The following is an 18994-nucleotide window of genomic DNA, read 5'->3' as shown; positions in this document are numbered from 1 at the left end:
TTATATTTTCGATAATTAGCATGGATGGGGCTGGATATCTAAATGTAAATAATTGAACACTGGATATGAGACACTCACTGTTTATTACTTTCAAACAGTGACAACGTGTCTTTCAGCTGATTAAAAAGCTACATTTAGGTGAAAGAAAATTCTTACATTTCAGTATGAAGCTTCACTTCAGTATGGCTTTCACTGACATACTGTACCTTTCACTGAGATACTGTCAAACATACTGCTTTCACATACTTAGAGATACTGTAAAGAATACTGTACCTTCACTGACATTTTCAGTACTGTACCTTTCACTGACATACTGTACCTTTCACTGAGATACTGTACCTTTCACTGACATACTGTACCTTTCACTGACATACTGTACCTTTCACTGACATACTGTATACTGTACCTTTCACTGACATACTGTACCTTTCACTGTCATACTGTACCTTTCACTGACATACTGTACCTTTCACTGACATACTGTACCTTTCACTGACATACTGTACCTTTCATACTACTGTACCTTTCACTGACATACTGTACCTTTCACTGACATACTGTACCTTTCACTGACATACTGTACCTTTCACTGACTGTACCTTTCACTGACATACTGTACCTTTCACTGACATACTGTACCTTTCACTGACATACTGTACCTTTCACTGACATACTGTACCTTTCACTGACATACTGTACCTTTCACTGAGATACTGTACCTTTCACTGACATACTGTACCTTTCACTGACATACTGTACCTTTCACTGACATACTGTACCTTTCACTGACATACTGTACCTTTCACTGACATACTGTACCTTTCACTGACATACTGTACCTTTCACTGACATACTGTACCTTTCACTGACATACTGTACCTTGCACTTCCAAACAAGTTTGGCTGAGTAGGAGAGAAGGGGGGACCATTTTACAGTACTTTCCACCAGGGTTTCTCAAACTTCTGGGGGCAGGGGACCCTTTTTGTGAGAGCAAATGTATCAGGTACCCCCTCTTAACTCGAGTGAGATGCGCTGCTGTTACTGTTTATTGTCTATCCTGTTGCCTAGTCACTTTATTCCGACCTACAGTTGAAGTCGGAAGTTTACATACACCTTAGCCAAATACATTTAAACTCAGTTTTTCACAATTTCTGACATTTAGTCGTAGTCAATATTTCTTGTCTTAGGTCAGTTAGGATCACCACTTTATTTTAAGAATGTGAAATGTCAGAATAATAGTAGAGAGAATGATTTATTTCAGCTTTAATTTCTTTCATCACATTCCCACTGGGTCAGAAGTTTACATACACTCAATTAGTATTTGGTAGCATTGCCTTTAAATTAATTTTCTACAGGATTGAGGTCAGGGCTTTGTGATGGCCACTCCAATACCTTGACGTTGTAAGTATGCTTGGGGTCATTGTCCATTTGGAAGACCCATTTGCGACCAAGCTTTAACTTCCTGACTGATGTCTTGAGATGTTGCTTCAATATATCCACATAATTTTCCTGCCTCCTGATGCCATCTATTTTATGAAGTGCACCAGGCCCTCCTGCAGCAAAGCACCCCGACAACATGATGCTACCAACCCTGTGCTTCACGGTTGGGATGTTCTTCGGCTTGCAAGCCTCCCCCTTTTTCCTTCAAACATAACAATGGTCATTATGGCCAAACAATTCTATTTTTGTTTCATCAGACCAGAGGACATTTCTCCAAAAAGTTAAAATCTTTGTCCCCATGTGCAGTTGCAAACATAGCCTGGCTTTTTTATGGCAGTTTTGGAGCAGTGGCTACTTCCTTGCTGAGCGGCCTTTCAGGTTATGTTGATATAGGACTCGTTTTACTGTGGATGTAGATACTTTTGTACCTGTTTCCTCCAGCATCTTCACGAGGTCCTTTGTTGTTGTTCTGGGATTGATTTGCACTTTTCGCACTATAGTACGTTCCTCTCTAGGAGACAGAACGCGTCTCCTTCCTGAGCGATATGATGGCTGTGTCGTCCCATGGTGTTTATACTTGCGTACCATTGTTTATACAGATGAATGTGATACCTTCAGGCATTTGGAAATTGCTCCCAAGGATGAACCAGATTTGTGGAAGTCTACCATTTATTTTCTGGCATCTTGGCTGATTTCTTTTGATTTTCCCATGATGTCAAGCAGAGGCACTGAGTTTGAAGGTAGGCCTTGAAATACATCCACAGGTACACCACCAATCCAGTCAATCAGAAGCTTCTAAAGCCATGACATAATTTTCTGGAATTTTCCAAGCTGTTTAAAGGCACAGTCTACTTAGTGTATGTAAACTTCTGACCCGTTGGAATTGTGATACAGTGAATTATAAGTGAAATAATCTTCTGTAAACAATTGTTGGAAAAATGACTTGTGTCATTTACAAAGTAGATGTCCTCACCGACTTGCCAAAACTATAGTTTGTTAACAAGACACTTGTGGAGTGGTTGAAAAACAAGTTATAATGACTCCAAGTGTATGTGAACTTCCGACTTCAACTGTATATGTACATATTTACCTAACCTTGTACCCCTGCACATGGACTCCGTACCGGTATCCCGTTCATATAGTCAAGTTATCGCTACTCATTGCCATGTTATAAATTTCCTATTTATCTATGTTTTCTCTTTGCGTCGTTGGGAACGGCCGTAAGCATTTTACTGTTAGTCTGCACTAGTTGTTTACCAAGCATATGACAAATAACATTTGATTTGATTTGTATAGCAAACAAGGCATTTTACTTTGACTTCGGCAGTGCATGGCCGGACGAACCAAGTCTGGGGCTCTGGGAAGGAACATTTTAAAAGTCCACCTCTTGGCATGGAGAGAAAATTCTGCAGGTTTCAAGCTAATTTCCTGCAATTCCTCACGCCTCTGTTTTGGTAAAAAGCTGAGGGACGGGTCTGGAGAAATTTAACCAATCTCAAATTCATAGACAGAGCTATGGATGCAAGGACTTTCCATCCATGATATCAAAATGATAGTTTAAACCATGTTTTGAGGCCATACACTGTTTACATTTATATTGTTTACAAACATTGGAGTAAAACAAGGTTACATTTTAGGTTATGATGGGGTACTACAGTTGAACTAAGCTCCTGAGGCATTTAAAAGTTAGATTCTTCAAGAATCACTGGATACATGTTTGTATGTATTAATTAAAGATTCTAGCTTTAAATTAGAGTGTATTTATATAAACAAATTATAATAATTTGTGGGGAATACAAGAAGTGTTACATAGAAACATGTATAATTGGTGGAGCACTGTGGATATCAATATCCCTGTGAGCCTCCCAGGCCCATGTTGCCCAGGGTTAAAAACAGACATTTTAGATTCAAAATATTACATTGTATTGTATTTTATTACATCGTCTACGCTTATTCAAAGGGTTGCATGGCCTAAATTTGTTTAATCTGTTGTTGATATAAATATTCATAAAAAATAAATTGTAACAGATTTTTAAAGACTTGCTTTACCTGGGGGTACATGCAGTACCTCCGCAGACCCCCACTTTGAGAACCCCTGCTTTACACCAATTACTGTTAGTTCTGGGGAGTAAATCTTTAACTTTATCGGCATCTAGTGGCTAAATGTAGTTTTGTTTTTCGATGAAAGCCCCATTTAATTTCATTTTATTGATCAATTATGATGTTTCAAATGACACTCCAGCTCATGTAGTACACTGCTTTTGAGGTGACTGGTCAAAATATTGCACAACATGGGGGTCATTTGAATTGTGCAGTATTTGGATGAAAGTAATACCAGAAGGCTAAAACATGAATGGTGATAAAATACTGTCTGAATTTAAAACGGTCCTAGAAGCAGTAAGAGGTAGGAGTATATTCTTCGCGGCTACCAAAAGCCTGCCACTAATACCCTCAAAAAGGATTAGTTTAACTGCCGCAAATACTGCGTCCAAAATAACACCGGCTTTTTTACTGCAGTAATTTAGCAGTGTTTTCGGCAATTACTGCGTCCAACATTGCATAGTTACAGCAATTTCAAAACTGCAATGTTTTTGGTACCCTCATGTGCTGACATGGCTACGCTAGTTGTTATAGTTTCGACGGGTGTGTGTGCAGTGGTGTAGGCTGGTTGGTGGTAAGTGCTTGTGCTCCCTATCACTCAGAAGTTATGTAGCGAGCTAAGGTGACAACAATACCTGCCATAGACGTTTTCCATTTACTTCGAATGCTCAAAATCATAGGGTAAGAACACTTCAAGCCTTTCAAAGCGAGTAATTATGACTAGCCACAGCAGTCAACTAGCTAGTTGTTTAGCTTTCTAGCACATTCACTCATTTGTTTGTAAACATTTATCAAACCAGCTACCCCACATGTTCTTTTCAAACTGTCAACAGAGTAGCTAGGAAGCACCAATATATTCCAAGTCTAAAAACCACTTGAGGTTAAATGCATCCGATTACATTCGAAACAAATCACATGGCCTGGAATCAGATTTGTATCTGACATCAAACCACTTGAAATATCCGATTCCATGTGCTTTTTAGTCGTTCAAACTGCAGGGAAAGGAACAGATTCAAATCGGATATGAAATAGGATTTGAGTCACTTCAAACTGCCAATGTAAATACGGTTTTACTAATCCCAATCCAACTAATTTAATTCCACCTGTCATTTGCGGGTTATTCTAGGACTGTTCGCTGTATCAGTGGTCTGCTGGTGTTAAGCGACAACTGAGCATCGTGTGACCAACCACAAACCTTGTTACTCTGTTCCAGTCGTTCTTTGGCCAATGAAATTGCTTCTTTTAGGGAGGTCACACACGGTGGCGGTAATGTTATGGAGTTTTTCCCTTCAAGTCTATCAGGTTGAAAAACATAGGCCTCATAGTAATTGGCAACTAAGAAGCTGGAGTGTTGGGCCAAACATTCAGATAACGAACAACATCCTTTTATACTTCTGCATGAGAACAAGTAAAACTATAGCAAGATGGTGGTTCTCAAAATCCGAGACCAGGTATGTGATCCGTCTTGTCAAAACGAAGGTAGCTAACATTAGCTAGCAAGCTAGTGAAATTGCTAGCACGTTCTCAACAGCAGAATGTGCAGGCAGGGGTAGACTGATGTAATGGTGGATAACTAACTAGCTAAATGATGGGATTTGTGAGATGTAACGTTCAACTAAACTCTATAAGTGCGTACTCGAGGTCATAGGTGTTCGTGTAAATCAGTAAACAAGCTTATCTAACGTTGGCTAATTGGCGTACTGTACCCATCTAGCTAGCTTAGCCATATGGTAGCTAGCTATGCCTATGGTAAACTAGCTGGAAACGCAATTTACTAGCTAGCTAGCTAAACTGGATCTGCGTGAAGTTAGCCACAATAGTGGAATTTGCTCTTCGCCTTCAAAATAAATGTCCCCCATTGAAAGTGATGCAAATGTATACAAATAACTGAATCATGCCATATTTGGATAATGCTAAATAAGGTCGGAATGTTATATACGTTCAACAAAAGACAATTTGAGCAAAGTAAAAATATGTTAATTGTACTGTGGATGTATTCGAGTTTAGAATAGCATTGGGGGTATACCTACTGTATATGTACTGTACAGCCTAATGTATGGATGTTGCACCCATGAAATAGGTTATCAGTCTACTCTGTGACACTCACAGAACTCAAGTATTAGTGTCTCAACCCTTATTGTGGGATTATAAAACTGTGCAAAATTAGCCACAATCTTTCAACCTATGTTACGTATTGGAAATGCATAGTTACACTTATTGCGGGACTTTGAACCTGGCGTGAAAGGAGCCAAATGTAAGTATAATGTGTAACGTATTCCTGTTTCAGACCAGGCCAGAAGAAGTTATGCAAAATACGGTCATATGTCTTGTTGACCCCAAGATGGCCTGCCATACAACCATCGTGAGTAGAGGTCACCCGATTATGATTTTTCGATGCCGATACCAATTTATTGGAGGACCAACAAATCCGATACCGATTAATTGGCCAATTTTTTTTTTTTTAATATATATATAATTGTAATAATGACAATTACAACGATACTGAATGAACAATGAAAACTTATTTTAACTTAATGTAATACATAATCATTTTAGTCTCAAATAAATAATGAAACATGTTCAATTTGGTTTAAATAATGCAAAAACAAAGTGTTGGAGAAGTAATAGAAATACGGGCCTTTTACCTTATTAATGACCTGTCATTTTGAAAACAACGTTTATTCCTTCAGTGAAATATGGAACCGTTCTGTATTTTATCGAACGGGTGGCAACCCTAAGTCTAAATGTTGCTGTTACATTGCACAACCTTCAATGGCGGATACGAAAAACCAGTTTTCTGCCGATCTTTATCTTTGGGCACTGTAGAAAAGACTGAAATCTTGCAGTAGGAGGTGACTTCTCTGGATTGCTTTTTTGCGTAGGAATAACTACTTGGTTCTTTGTTTGAAGGTACATTTCACTCCTTGACAAGTCACTAGAGACTCAAAGCACGAGGGTAGAACACATTTCAAACTTTGCTTGTGCTCATGTAGGTAGCAACCCTTTAGAGAAGGCACATCTTTAACTGCTTGAAAGGTGGCACAAGTCAGCTGTTCTGACCAAGATCAAACTCTGCTGAGGGTGCAGCATGGCCTGACGGGATTCGGAGTGCTTCCAGATCGCTCTCTTAATCTAATGGCATGTTCACTCACTCTCCTTTCCTTGTGCTAGTCTGGCTGCACGCCCATCCCGTCTCTCCCGGTGCTCTATCTCCAGTCTCTGCTGTTCAAGCTCTAATTGTTGTTGCTCCAACTTCACCTTTAGTTCTAACTTCCTTAGTTGCACATCTATGGGATGTACTCTACCACCCACACACACACACACACACCCTCATCAGCCTCTCCCCTCCGGAAGTATCTCCTACACCGAAGCAGTACTCATCAACTCCTCGACCACTGCTCTCGGAATTCCACAATGCTTTGAAATGACGAGGAGATTAGTCTTTATACATTTATCTAGCATCTCCCATGTAGGGTTTTCCACAAATGCTTCCAACTTAAAGTACATGGCTTTTTTATTTTATTAGCCTGTGTGTTTATGCAACTTTCCAAATTATTCCCCCAATTTTATAACCCTTATCAAAACAACTGGAGCGCTGGGCCAGCAGCTCTTAAATAGCACCTGGGCCAGCACAAGGGAAACACCTTCCCACTAACGAGATGGAAACCAGCACAGGTGTAACATGTACTGATGTCACCTCGTTATTCAATCGGTGCACCCTACGTGCTAAGGAGACGCACGTGCTAAAGTCCAACCTCAAAACAAATGGATAAACCAAAGCCTGTAACAATGTTCAGTTCGTTTAATAGGCTGAATGCTTAATTTGGCTAATTTTGCACTGGTGTTGAGTCCCACAATAAGAGCTAAGACGCTAATATTTGTGTGAACTCTGCGTAGTTGTGTTCTGTGAGTGTCACTGATTAGGCTGATACCCAATTTCATGCGTGCAACATCCATAGGTTAGGCTGTACAGTGCGTATAAGTATGCCCCCAATGCAATTCTGAAGTCTAATACATCCAGAGTGAGATTTCAACAGATTTGTGTCAAATTAAGTCTTTTGTTAAATTACTATAACATTCAGACCTTGTTTAGCATTATTTAGTCCAAATATGGCATGATTCAACTATTTCTGTTTGAATCACTTTCAATGGAAGACTTTTATTTTGAAGGCAAACTGCAAATTCCCTATTGTGGCTAATCCCTATTATGGCTAGCTTCACACAGGTTTAAACTGGTAGGTTAGCTACCAAGCTAAACCACGATTAGTAGTGTGCCAGAGTTCCAGTTTGGTTAGTGAATATTAGCTATCCCAGGCAATGTATTATAGCTAGTGTTAGTTAGTTATAGCTACCAGCTAAATAATCCAATTGCCACTATTGTTGAAGGAGAGCTATAGCTAGCTAGGGACCTAACTGCCTACAGTACTACTGTGACGACACGCATCACCATCACTTTTCAACAACTATTGAACTGAAGCCAAGGAATGCAAGCATGTTGAGCTGGGTAGTGGAGCTGGTTTTCAGTGTCACTGTGTATGGTGTATTGTTTCACCTACCTCAACATCACTACACAAATAGGCCTTTTTGGAACAATGTTTCCTTACATTGTGTTACTTGCGACTATGGTTCGTTATCAGGAAATGGCTGGCTATAGACCTTAGTGATTCTATCATGCAAGGCCCACATTCCCTACTGCACTTTCTCTGAAATTGTTGTTACTTACATAGCCCAATTTTTGTATCCTGAATTCACAGCAGCATTTTGCCTAATAAATCAGACTGATACCAGCTTTCTGGTATACATTCTGAAATAAAGCACTGGGAAAACTTGGAAAGTTTCCTTACAAGCTAGAATGTTGAATAAAATTACATTTGAACCTACTCTACTTTTTGCTGTTGGTCCTGAGACAAAATATCCCCAGGAATGTATTATTTCCCTGACTCTGTAGAGCGCCGGAACTGCCTTTGAGATTTACATCACCTGGCCCAAGTTTGCTTAGTATGGATGCATTGCATGCATGTACTTCCATCTTGTGGCAGCAGGTAGCCTAGTGGTTAGATCACTGGTTCAAACCCCTGAGCCGACTAGGTAAAATTTAATCTGCTGATGTGCCCTTGAGCAGGGCACTTTGCCCTAATTGCTCTGAGTAAGAGCGTCTGCTAAATGACGTAAATGTTGTACCCGTGCCTTAGGTGATGAGCATACAAATTGTGACGGCCACACAGAGATCTGCAATTGGTAGTCGGTTTAATAATACTTTTCCTGTGGATATTCTGTCTAAAAAATAATAATAATAATTCACCAGCAGAAGGACAACAGGCAGAGTAAGTTCAAATTAAGTTTATTCAATATTCTGACTTGTAAAAGGGGACTGTTCGGTAGTTTTTGATTGTCAAAGGTCGAGACGAGAGTGGCCATTCCACACTCTGACATGTTGAGGCTAAGCAGCTTTTGGTTAACCGGTACTTGCACCCTAAAAGATCCAGACATAGCTCTCCAGTCTACATCTCCTATATCAGTGTATGCCCTGGGCCTGCTCCTATCCAGCCTAATCTCATTTCTAGATCTAGGTCTAATTCATGCACGATAACTTTCCTGAGCTGTTGCTCTACACATCTCAATATTCTCTCATTGAGATGGTATAATATATGGAATGTTTTAAATGAATGTGAAAAGTAGTGTCACTGTGCTGTAATGCATCCATTGCTGTTGATAATACAAGGCCTTACATAGAATAGATGATCATGTTGTTTTGAATAGAAGACCATGGTCACTAAAATATTGGCATGTCATTTTTTTTCATTGATGGGTTATTGAATAGTTTTATAAAGGGGTCATGGTGGAGGGGTGGTAAAAGTGGATGTGTGATTTATTGACAGTTGGAGAATGAATAACGAAAGGCTCTACTGTGCCACACTTGTACTTATCATAGCCTGAATAGCTTGCTCTTATCATTACTGGACCGTCTTTATCACACTGGCAGTATATGCTGCATGAATGCTAGTAGCTAGGCTTTGTGTTTGCACATGGGTCCTGCGTGCTAGTCTTTGTGCTTTCAAGAGTGTGCCAGAGTCTGTCTCAGAGTTGTGTGTGTTTGCACACATGCTATACTTGCGACATATATGTATGCGCATGTATCCCCTCATTGTGTTTGTCATAGATGATCATGTGACCAGACTCCAATGAGAGAGGCTCAGGAGTTGCCAAAGAGCTGTCTCTATGGTGACGGTATTAACTAGACTGGATTGTAGGAGGTGGTGGTGCACTGCAGGGTCGGTTGTGCTGCTGGAGAGGCTTAGAAAACCTATTACACTGGATCAGGGCTAGTTGTCCGTCGCCCTTCGGAGAGAAAGACAACGGGACATCTTTTTAAACAAAACATTTCTTGTAGCACAAGTGCTTACTTGTTACACTGGTTGTATCCAGTGGATCTTCTAACCTCAATTGTAGCCTGCATTTTTAATAGCAGAATGAGGGGAGTGCCTGAAGCAAATTATATTCAAAGCTTCTTTTCAATACACATCAGGAACTGCCCTGCCGACTGTTTAGGGCTGTAAATGGCCGTGTTTTCTTCTAACTATATTTATCTGTCACTCTCTAGCATCACATGGTTGACATTGAATTAGTGTATTCTGTAGTATTGTTTTGAGAGGTCTTTCCAATTCTATCTACGGCGATACATTAACATGTTGATAAAGGCCCAAGCTATAGGACAACAGAATCATGTACCAGAACTAGGACTTGGATCTGTGATCTTGCTCATTCAGAAGCCTAGAAATTAGAGGTCGACCGATTTATGATTCTTCAACGCCGATACCAATACCGATTATTGGAGGACCAAAAAAAGGTGATACCGACTAATTGGACGATTTTAAAAAAATTACAAAATTGTAATAATGACAATTACAACAATACTGAATGAACACTTATTTTAACTTAATATAATACATCAATAAAAATCTATTTAGCCTCAAATAAATAATGAAACGTGCTCAATTTGGTTTAAATAATGCAAAAACAAATCAAAATCAAATCAAATCAAATTTATTTGTCACATACACATGGTTAGCAGATGTTAATGCGAGTGTAGCGAAATGCTTGTGCTTCTAGTTCCGACAATGCAGTAATAACGAACAAGTAATCTAACTAACAATTCCAAAAAAACTACTGTCTTATACACAGTGTAAGGGGATAAAGAATATGTACATAAGGATATATGAATGAGTGATGGTACAGAGCAACATAGGCAAGATACAGTAGATGATATCGAGTACAGTATATACATATGAGATGAGTATGTAAACCAAGTGGCATAGTTAAAGTGGCTAGTGATACATGTATTACATAAGGATGCAGTCGATGATATAGAGTACAGTATCTACGTATGCATATGAGATGAATAATGTAGGGTAAGTAACATTATATAAGGTAGCATTGTTTAAAGTGGCTAGTGATATATTTACATCATTTCCCATCAATTCCCATTATTAAAGTGGCTGGAGTAGAGTCAGTGTCATTGACAGTGTGTTGGCAGTAGCCACTCAATGTTAGTGGTGGCTGTTTAACAGTCTGATGGCCTTGAGATAGAAGCTGTTTTTCAGTCTCTCGGTCCCAGCTTTGATGCACCTGTACTGACCTCGCCTTCTGGATGACAGCGGGGTGAACAGGCAGTGGCTCGGGTGGTTGATGTCCTTGATGATCTTTATGGCCTTCCTGTAGCATCGGGTGGTGTAGGTGTCCTGGAGGGCAGGTAGTTTGCCCCGGTGATGCGTTGTGCAGACCTCACTACCCTCTGGAGAGCCTTACGGTTGAGGGCGGTGCAGTTGCCATACCAGGCGGTGATACAGCCTGCCAGGATGCTCTCGATGTGCATCTGTAGAAGTTTGTGAGTGCTTTTGGTGACAAGCCGAATTTCTTCAGCCTCCTGAGGTTGAAGAGGCGCTGCTGCGCCTTCCTCACGATGCTGTCTGTGTGAGTGGACCAATTCAGTTTGTCTGTGATGTGTATGCCGAGGAACTTAAAACTTGCTACCCTCTCCACTACTGTTCCATCGATGTGGATGGGGGTGTTCCCTCTGCTGTTTCCTGAAGTCCACAATCATCTCCTTAGTTTTGTTGACGTTGAGTGTGAGGTTATTTTCCTGACACCACACTCCGAGGGCCCTCACCTCCTCCCTGTAGGCCGTCTCGTCGTTGTTGGTAATCAAGCCTACCACTGTTGTGTCGTCCGCAAACTTGATGATTGAGTTGGAGGCGTGCATGGCCACGCAGTCGTGGGTGAACAGGGAGTACAGGAGAGGGCTCAGAACGCACCCTTGTGGGGCCCCAGTGTTGAGGATCAGCGGGGAGGAGATGTTGTTGCCTACCCTCACCACCTGGGGGCGGCCCGTCAGGAAGTCCAGAACCCAGTTGCACAGGGCGGGGTCGAGACCCAGGGTCTCGAGCTTGGAGGGTACTATGGTGTTGAATGCCGAGCTGTAGTCGATGAACAGCATTCTCACATAGGTATTCCTCTTGTCCAGATGGGTTAGGGCAGTGTGGTTGAGATTGCATCGTCTGTGGACCTATTTGGGCGGTAAGCAAATTGGAGTGGGTCTAGGGTGTCAGGTAGGGTGGAGGTGATATGGTCCTTGACTAGTCTCTCAAAGCACTTCATGATGACGGATGTGAGTGCTACGGGCGGTAGTCGTTTAGCTCAGTTACCTTAGCTTTCTTGGGAACAGGAACAATGGTGGCCCTCTTGAAGCATGTGGGAACAGCAGACTGGTGTAGGGATTGATTGAATATGTCCGTAAACACACCGGCCAGCTGGTCTGCGCATGCTCTGAGGGCGCGGCTGGGGATGCCGTCTGGGCCTGCAGCCTTGCGAGGGTTAACACGTTTAAATGTCTTACTCACTTCGGCTGCAGTGAAGGAGAGACCGCATGTTTTCGTTGCAGGCCGTGTCAGTGGCACTGTATTGTCCTCAAAGCGGGCAAAAAGTTATTTAGTCTGCCTGGGAGCAAGACATCCTGGTCCGTGACTGGGCTGGGTTTCTTCCTGTAGTCCGTGATTGACTGTAGACCCTGCCACATGCCTCTTGTGTCTGAGCCGTTGAATTGAGATTCTACTTTGTCTCTGTACTGGCGCTTAGCTTGTTTGATAGCCTTGCGGAGGGAATAGCTGCACTGTTTGTATTCAGTCATGTTACCAGACACCTTGCCCTGATTAAAAGCAGTGGTTCGCGCCTTCAGTTTCACACGAATGCTGCAAAAACAAAGTGTTAGAGAAGTAAAAGTGCAATATGTGTCATGTAAAAAGCTAACGTTTGAGTTCCCGTTTGAGCTCAGAACATGAGAACATATGAAAAGGTGGTGGTTCCTTTTAACCTTCGAATCCTCAGCCTCAGTTGTGGTTTCAATTTACTGTTTAGCGTTTGAATAGTAGAATACTTAAGGTGCAAATTCTAAATGCGGTTGTGCACCAGCAGCTTTCTCTTATGTCAATCATTTACAGTCACTCAATTAGCCCATGTCCACTCATTTTATTTTAGTCTTGCCAGCTAACATATCTATCTAAACTTGTAGTATTCATGGTCAAATCCCGACCAGGCATGCAGGGCACGTGCCCAGGGGCCCTGACCTCCAGGGGGCCCGCATTGATTTTGTTAGTCACTCTCACTCTGATATCATACTAATATAGCATAAGTCATTCAAAATGTGTAGAACTGCAGGAAATTAACTAACTTTTTTTTTTTTTTAATTCTCTGCCGTCAAAAGGGGGTGCACTCTAACCCAACCAAATCTTGCTTGGGGGCCCCAAAATGGACACGTGTTCATGAGCATGGGTCCCAGGCTCGGTCCTTGGGTCTCATTTGGGTCCCAGACTAAAATATTTAAGAACCCCTGATCTAGTCAGTTGACAACCTTTTTGTGTGAAAACAGAGTGTTATTGTCATGATGTGATTGGTACGTAGCCACCACCAACATGGACAATGATGTGAGTCAAGTCAAACAATTACCAGATTTAGAAATGTGATCCTACAGTGTTTTCTGACATGTAGGAATGAATGAGACTTACTGGTGTTTTGTCTCAGATCTGATTTGAAACATTGCTGACTAAGCAAAGACTGAGACCAACAGTCAGTAGGCCTATTCAAACAAACGTGCATTGCAAGGGCATTGGAATGAGAGGGATGTAATCTAAAGGCCATAGGTCTGCTCTACTGTATTTTGTCCCTCATATGTCAGTTCCTGAATCATTGTAAGTATGTATTGACAGGGGAGAATGGATGGAGCAGTCCATCAGGGTGTAGGCAGGCCCAGGGTTCGGTCCCAAATTGCACCCTATTCCCTATACAGTGCACTACTTTTGACGAGGACCCATAGGGTTTTGGTGCCATTTGGGATGCCATCTGTCTCAGAAGGCTGTGCAGGGCAGTGCTAGAGGGCTGCTGTGCTGATGGAGGAGGAGGAAGTGCATTAGCTAATTAGCTGGGCCACTGGAACACATCAGATGTCCTGAGTGGTTTACTCATCATTTAGGCCCCGTCTCCTCCTCTCTGCAAGAAGAAAACAAGGGCCCCAAACAGGCTGCATCCATTACAATGGTACTTCAACTTTATGGTATAGTAATGAATGGTACTTTATGGTATGCTGATGAAGGGTACTTTATGGTATACTGATTAATGGAGGTAAAGGATGTGGATGTGAGGTATGGACCCCAGGAACAGGAATTCATGGCGTCCGCTAATGGGGATCTGAATAAAGATGAATGGTGCTGAATGTACACATGCAGGCTTGAGCACAAAGCTAGCTGTCTGTCCTACTCAGAATACACTAGAAAACAATGGTGAGCCTACTGGTCATATCCTTTCTATTAATAAACCACAACATCATCAGTTACCGTGCATGCCTTTGTCTTAGCAACCGTCCCCAGAGAGGTGGGAAGTGCTTGTCAGTATTGTCCAAGCAAAACTTAATGGAAAGTAAACAACAGTCTGATTAGGCTAATTTCACCCAGTGAGTTGTCTGTTTTACTTGTTGGCAGCGTGGATGAAGTCAGAGTTAAAGGGTTTGTGGCAAGCCAGGGAATGTACCTTCTGGCTCTCATGGGCAATCAGGCCCTCAGAGCCTCTGCGTCCCAAATGGCACTACATTTGTTGTGCACTGGTATAAAGTAGTGCACGTACACTACTACATAGTTTGGGATGCAGCTCCTGGAAGTGCTCCCCTGCCCTCAGAGAGAGTGCTCCCTATCCTCCAGGTCAGTCAGTACCCCCTACTTCCAGGTCAGTTAGTACTAGAGGTCGACCGATTAATCGGAATGGCCGATTTAATTAGTGCCGAAACGGAAATCTGTATTTTTGGGTGCTGATTTTACCCAATTATTATTATTATTATTATTATTATTTTTTTTTTTTTTACACCTTTATTTAATCTTTATTTAACTAGGCAAGTCAGTTAATAAGAACACATTCTTATTTTCAATGACTGCCTAGGAACAGTGGGTTATCTGCCTCGTTCAGGGGCAGAAAGAAAGATTTTCACCGTGTCAGCTCGGGGGATCCAATCTTGCAACCCTACAGTTAACTAGTCCAACGCAATAACGACCTGCCTCTCTCTCGTTGCACTCCACAAGGAGTGTTACGCGAATGCAGTAAGTTGCTAGCTAGCATTAAACTTATCTTATAAAAAAACAATCAATCATAATCACTAGTTAACTACACATGGTTGATGATATTACTAGTTTATCTAGCGTGTCCTGCGTTACATATAATCTGACTGTGCATTCAAGTATCTAAGTATCTGACTGAGTGGTGGTAAGCAGAAGCAGGAGCGTAAACATTAATTCAAACAGCACTTTTGAGCGTTTTGCCAGCAGCTCTTCGTTGTGCGTCAAGCATTGCGCTGTTTATGACTTCAAGCCTATCAACTCCCGAGATGAGGCTTGTGTAACTGAAGTGAAATGGCTAGCTAGTTAGCGTGCGCTAATTGTCGTTGTGTTGCTGGTTCGAACCCAGGTAGGGGCGAGGAGAGGGATGGAAGCTATACTGTTACACTGGCAATACTAAAGTGCTTATAAGAACATCCAATTGTCAAAGGTTAATTAAATACAAATGGTATAGAGGGAAATATTCCTATAATAACTACAACCTAAAACTTCTTACCTGGGAATATTGAAGATTCATGTTAAAAGGAACCACCAGCTTTCATATGTTCTCATGTTCTGAGCAAGGAACTTAAATGTTCGCTTTCTTACATTGCAATATGTGCTCTTTTACTTTCTTCTCCAACACTTTGTTTTTGCAATATTTAAACCAAATTGAACATGTTTCATTATTTACTTGAGGCTAAATTGATTTTATTGGTGTATTATGTTAAGTTAAAATATGTGTTCATTCAATATTGTTGTAATTGTCATTATTACAAATAAAAACAATTTAAAAAATGGCCGATTAATTGCCTTTTTTGGTCCTCCAATAATCGGTATCGGCGTTGAAAAATCATAATCGGTGGACCTCTAGTCAGTACCCCCTCCCTCCAGGCCAGTCAGTACCCCCTCCCTCCAGGCCAGTCAGTACCCCCTCCCTCCAGGCCAGTCAGTACCCCCTCCCTCCAGGCCAGTCAGTACCCCTCCCTCCAGGCCAGTCAGTACCCCTTCCCTCCAGGTTTGCAATGGAAAAACAAAACGGCCCCAATGGTCACCAGCAGTCACACGGCTCTGTGTTATGTTACACTGTATTGCAGATTGAGTGACGCTGCTGCCTTGGAGGTCAATGGGATATTATATTATCAGAGGATTTACCATAATGGATGAGCTGTACAATATCTGACTGCATGTTGTCAATCAATTCCCCCTCAGCCTTGGGCCTTTGTGATTTAGAGAGGAGCCCAGACACAGATTTACATCCAAAACATGTAGTAGATTTATAGGATTTCTGTGTGCCCAGCAGCATGTATAGAAATGTCCCATTTCAGTAATAACTCTGTTTTTCACATTGTGTAATGTAGTGCTTTGGGGCTGTTTGTTGAATAGCCATTGATCTCTCTGGAAGGGAAGTGAGGACAGGAAACCAGGACTGTATGTGATTAGTCACCCTGTAAAAAAATAGTAAGTCTTCTTCCTCTGCTTCTTCACCCAGTTGTGATGGGAAGCAGGGTCCTGGGTGGGAGGGGCATGTGTAAGACATTCAACAGAGCTCTTCCCCTCTACAGGAATGGCACGTTCTACTGAGTAAAAAAACAAGGATAAATGCTGCTTTCTGCTTTAAGAATAGGACTTTAGCCTTCTGTACGAAGTGTAGAGATGGGTTGTTAATGGTTGACTGTAAATGAAGTCGCGTTGCCTGGTTTCATTTGTGAATTCCCTGCGAAGCTGCCACCCTCTTAGTGTGTGTGTGACCTTCTGGAAGTTGCTGCTCTCATCTCTGTTTTATAGAAGGAATTTTTGCTAGTCCTAGTGTCCAACGTGTGTTTTGTGAGTGAATGAGTCGTGTGTGTGTGTGTTGAGGATGAGAGCTCTTGTTCTCTCGATACCATAGTGAGGTATTGGGCCGAAGGACTCCAGGTTAGCTGCCTTTGCACAGCCACAATGAGGTTGTCGCCATGGTTCTAGTAGTGACTGTATAGGCTCCATGTCTCACTATAGAGTTGAGATTTTAACCTACTTGGTTTTTATTCTTGGATTGTTCCTTTTGTGTTGGTTTTAGCTAAGCTGATTGAATAGTAACAGGTCTTTGAGAGGCACTGACTGTTCAAATCAATGAATGACACTGTCCCCTGTCTCTCTCTCTGTCCCCCCCTCTCTTCCAGCCTGGCCTACTGAAAGCCATCTTCAATGTGGACCCAGATGAAGTGCGATCCCTCATATTTCAGAAAGAGGATGTGAATGTTCAGGTAATCATCCCAGCTGTTTCCTACCATTATTTCCACCCTCCTGTCTGTCCTCTGGATAGTAACACTTTTTTTTCACACTTATAACAGAAGTCATTTGTTGCCAAAAATCTAGGGTAGCAAAATACTAGTAACTTAAATGCCCAGGTTTTCCCAGAAATCTCGATATGAAGACTTCCTGAATCAGAATGGAATAAATACGAATTCGAACCCTCTGTCTAACCAGGATTTCTGGAAAAACCTGTGAATGTTGGGAAAGTTACTGGAATTTTGCAACCCTACTGAATGTTTTAGCCTGATCAGAACGGTTAACTCCTTTCATCAGCCGTAGGCACCTTGTTCAGTATCTGTCACTTTACAGTACTGTAGTTCATGATCTGGTTCTACTTAGTTTATGACATTCTTCCTCGTTCTTATAGGCTGGAGCAGACTTGGTTTGTCTCAAAATAAGACCATTTTAAAGGGCTGTAGCCTTTTAGCAGGGTTTCCTAACCTTGGTCTAGGGGCCCCCCTTGGGTGCACATGTCGTTTTTTGCCCAAGCACTATGCAGCTGATTCAAATAACCAACTCAGCATCAAGCTTTGATTATTTGAATCAGGACCAAGTTTGGGAAACCCTGTGTTCAAGTACGTACACTACCGTTCAAAAGTTTGGGGTCACTTAGAAATGTCCTTGTTTCACTATATTGGATCACTCCAATATATTGGTATCACTTCGCGGCGGAGGGATACATCCGAGGTGAGGATTTACAGATTTACTCCAGTGTACACTTGTGTCACGGCTGGGGTCCGCCCCTATATATAGACCCCACGGCCGCGATACACATTTTCTCGGCGGACATCCGTATGGTTTGAGGTACAAACATTCTGAAGTTCGCTTGGGAAGTCACTGGTAAGTGTAATATCTTGCGTGGAAGTATACTCACTGGCTGTTTGCAGAATGTAAGAGTATCGTGGTGGGCTTCCACTTCGTTGATACGTTAACTTTGGAGTTCCTTAACAGAGTTACTCCATATGGTGCTGTTTTGTTTTCTGCTTGGATATTAAACCAGCTAGGTAATATCGCAGTTGGCGTAAATTTTTTTTTAAAAAAGACCCATAAATCAAATCCATTACCTGGTTGCTGTTTTTTTGTCTGCCTGTTTTTCCCACACGGGTCTTCCCTGTTTTTTGCAGAGGTACTGGGTAATTTATCAAATCAAAGTTTATTTGTCACGTGCCCTGAATACAACATTGAAATGCTTACTTACAAGCTCTAACCAATAGTGCAAAAAAAGGTATTAGGTGAACAATGGGTAGGTAAAGAAATAAAACAACAGTAAAAAGGCAGGCTATATACAGTAGCGAGGCTACATACAGACACCGGTTAGTCAGACTGATTTGAGGTAGTATGTACATATGGTTACTATGCATATATGATGAACAGAGAGAAGCAGTAGTGTAAAAGAGGGGTTGGTGGGTGGGACACAATGCAGATAGCCCGGTTAGCCAATGTGCGGGAGCACTGGTTGGTCGGACCAATTGAGGTAGTATGTACACGAATGTATAGTTAGTGACTGCATATATGATAAATGGAGAGTA

General features: G+C 41.7%; 1 protein-coding gene across 1 annotated transcript in view; it reads left to right on the top strand.

Moving 5' to 3' along the window:
- The first annotated feature begins 4699 nt into the window (after positions 1-4699).
- Positions 4700-18994, top strand: part of LOC112225235 (serine/threonine-protein phosphatase 6 regulatory ankyrin repeat subunit A-like) — a 40041-nt gene continuing 25746 nt past the window's right edge. Inside the window, 3 exon segments of the mRNA XM_042315046.1 lie at positions 4700-4991; positions 5828-5902; positions 17333-17416. Of these exon segments, the coding sequence (XP_042170980.1) occupies positions 4965-4991; positions 5828-5902; positions 17333-17416 (186 nt within the window). The 5' untranslated portion in view covers positions 4700-4964.

The sequence above is a fragment of the Oncorhynchus tshawytscha genome, unplaced genomic scaffold (assembly GCF_018296145.1).
Source record: "Oncorhynchus tshawytscha isolate Ot180627B unplaced genomic scaffold, Otsh_v2.0 Un_contig_4294_pilon_pilon, whole genome shotgun sequence".
Classification (NCBI taxonomy): domain Eukaryota; kingdom Metazoa; phylum Chordata; class Actinopteri; order Salmoniformes; family Salmonidae; genus Oncorhynchus; species Oncorhynchus tshawytscha.
The sequence above is the reverse complement of the archived record's forward strand: the minus strand, read 5'-3'. Positions and strand labels throughout refer to the sequence as shown.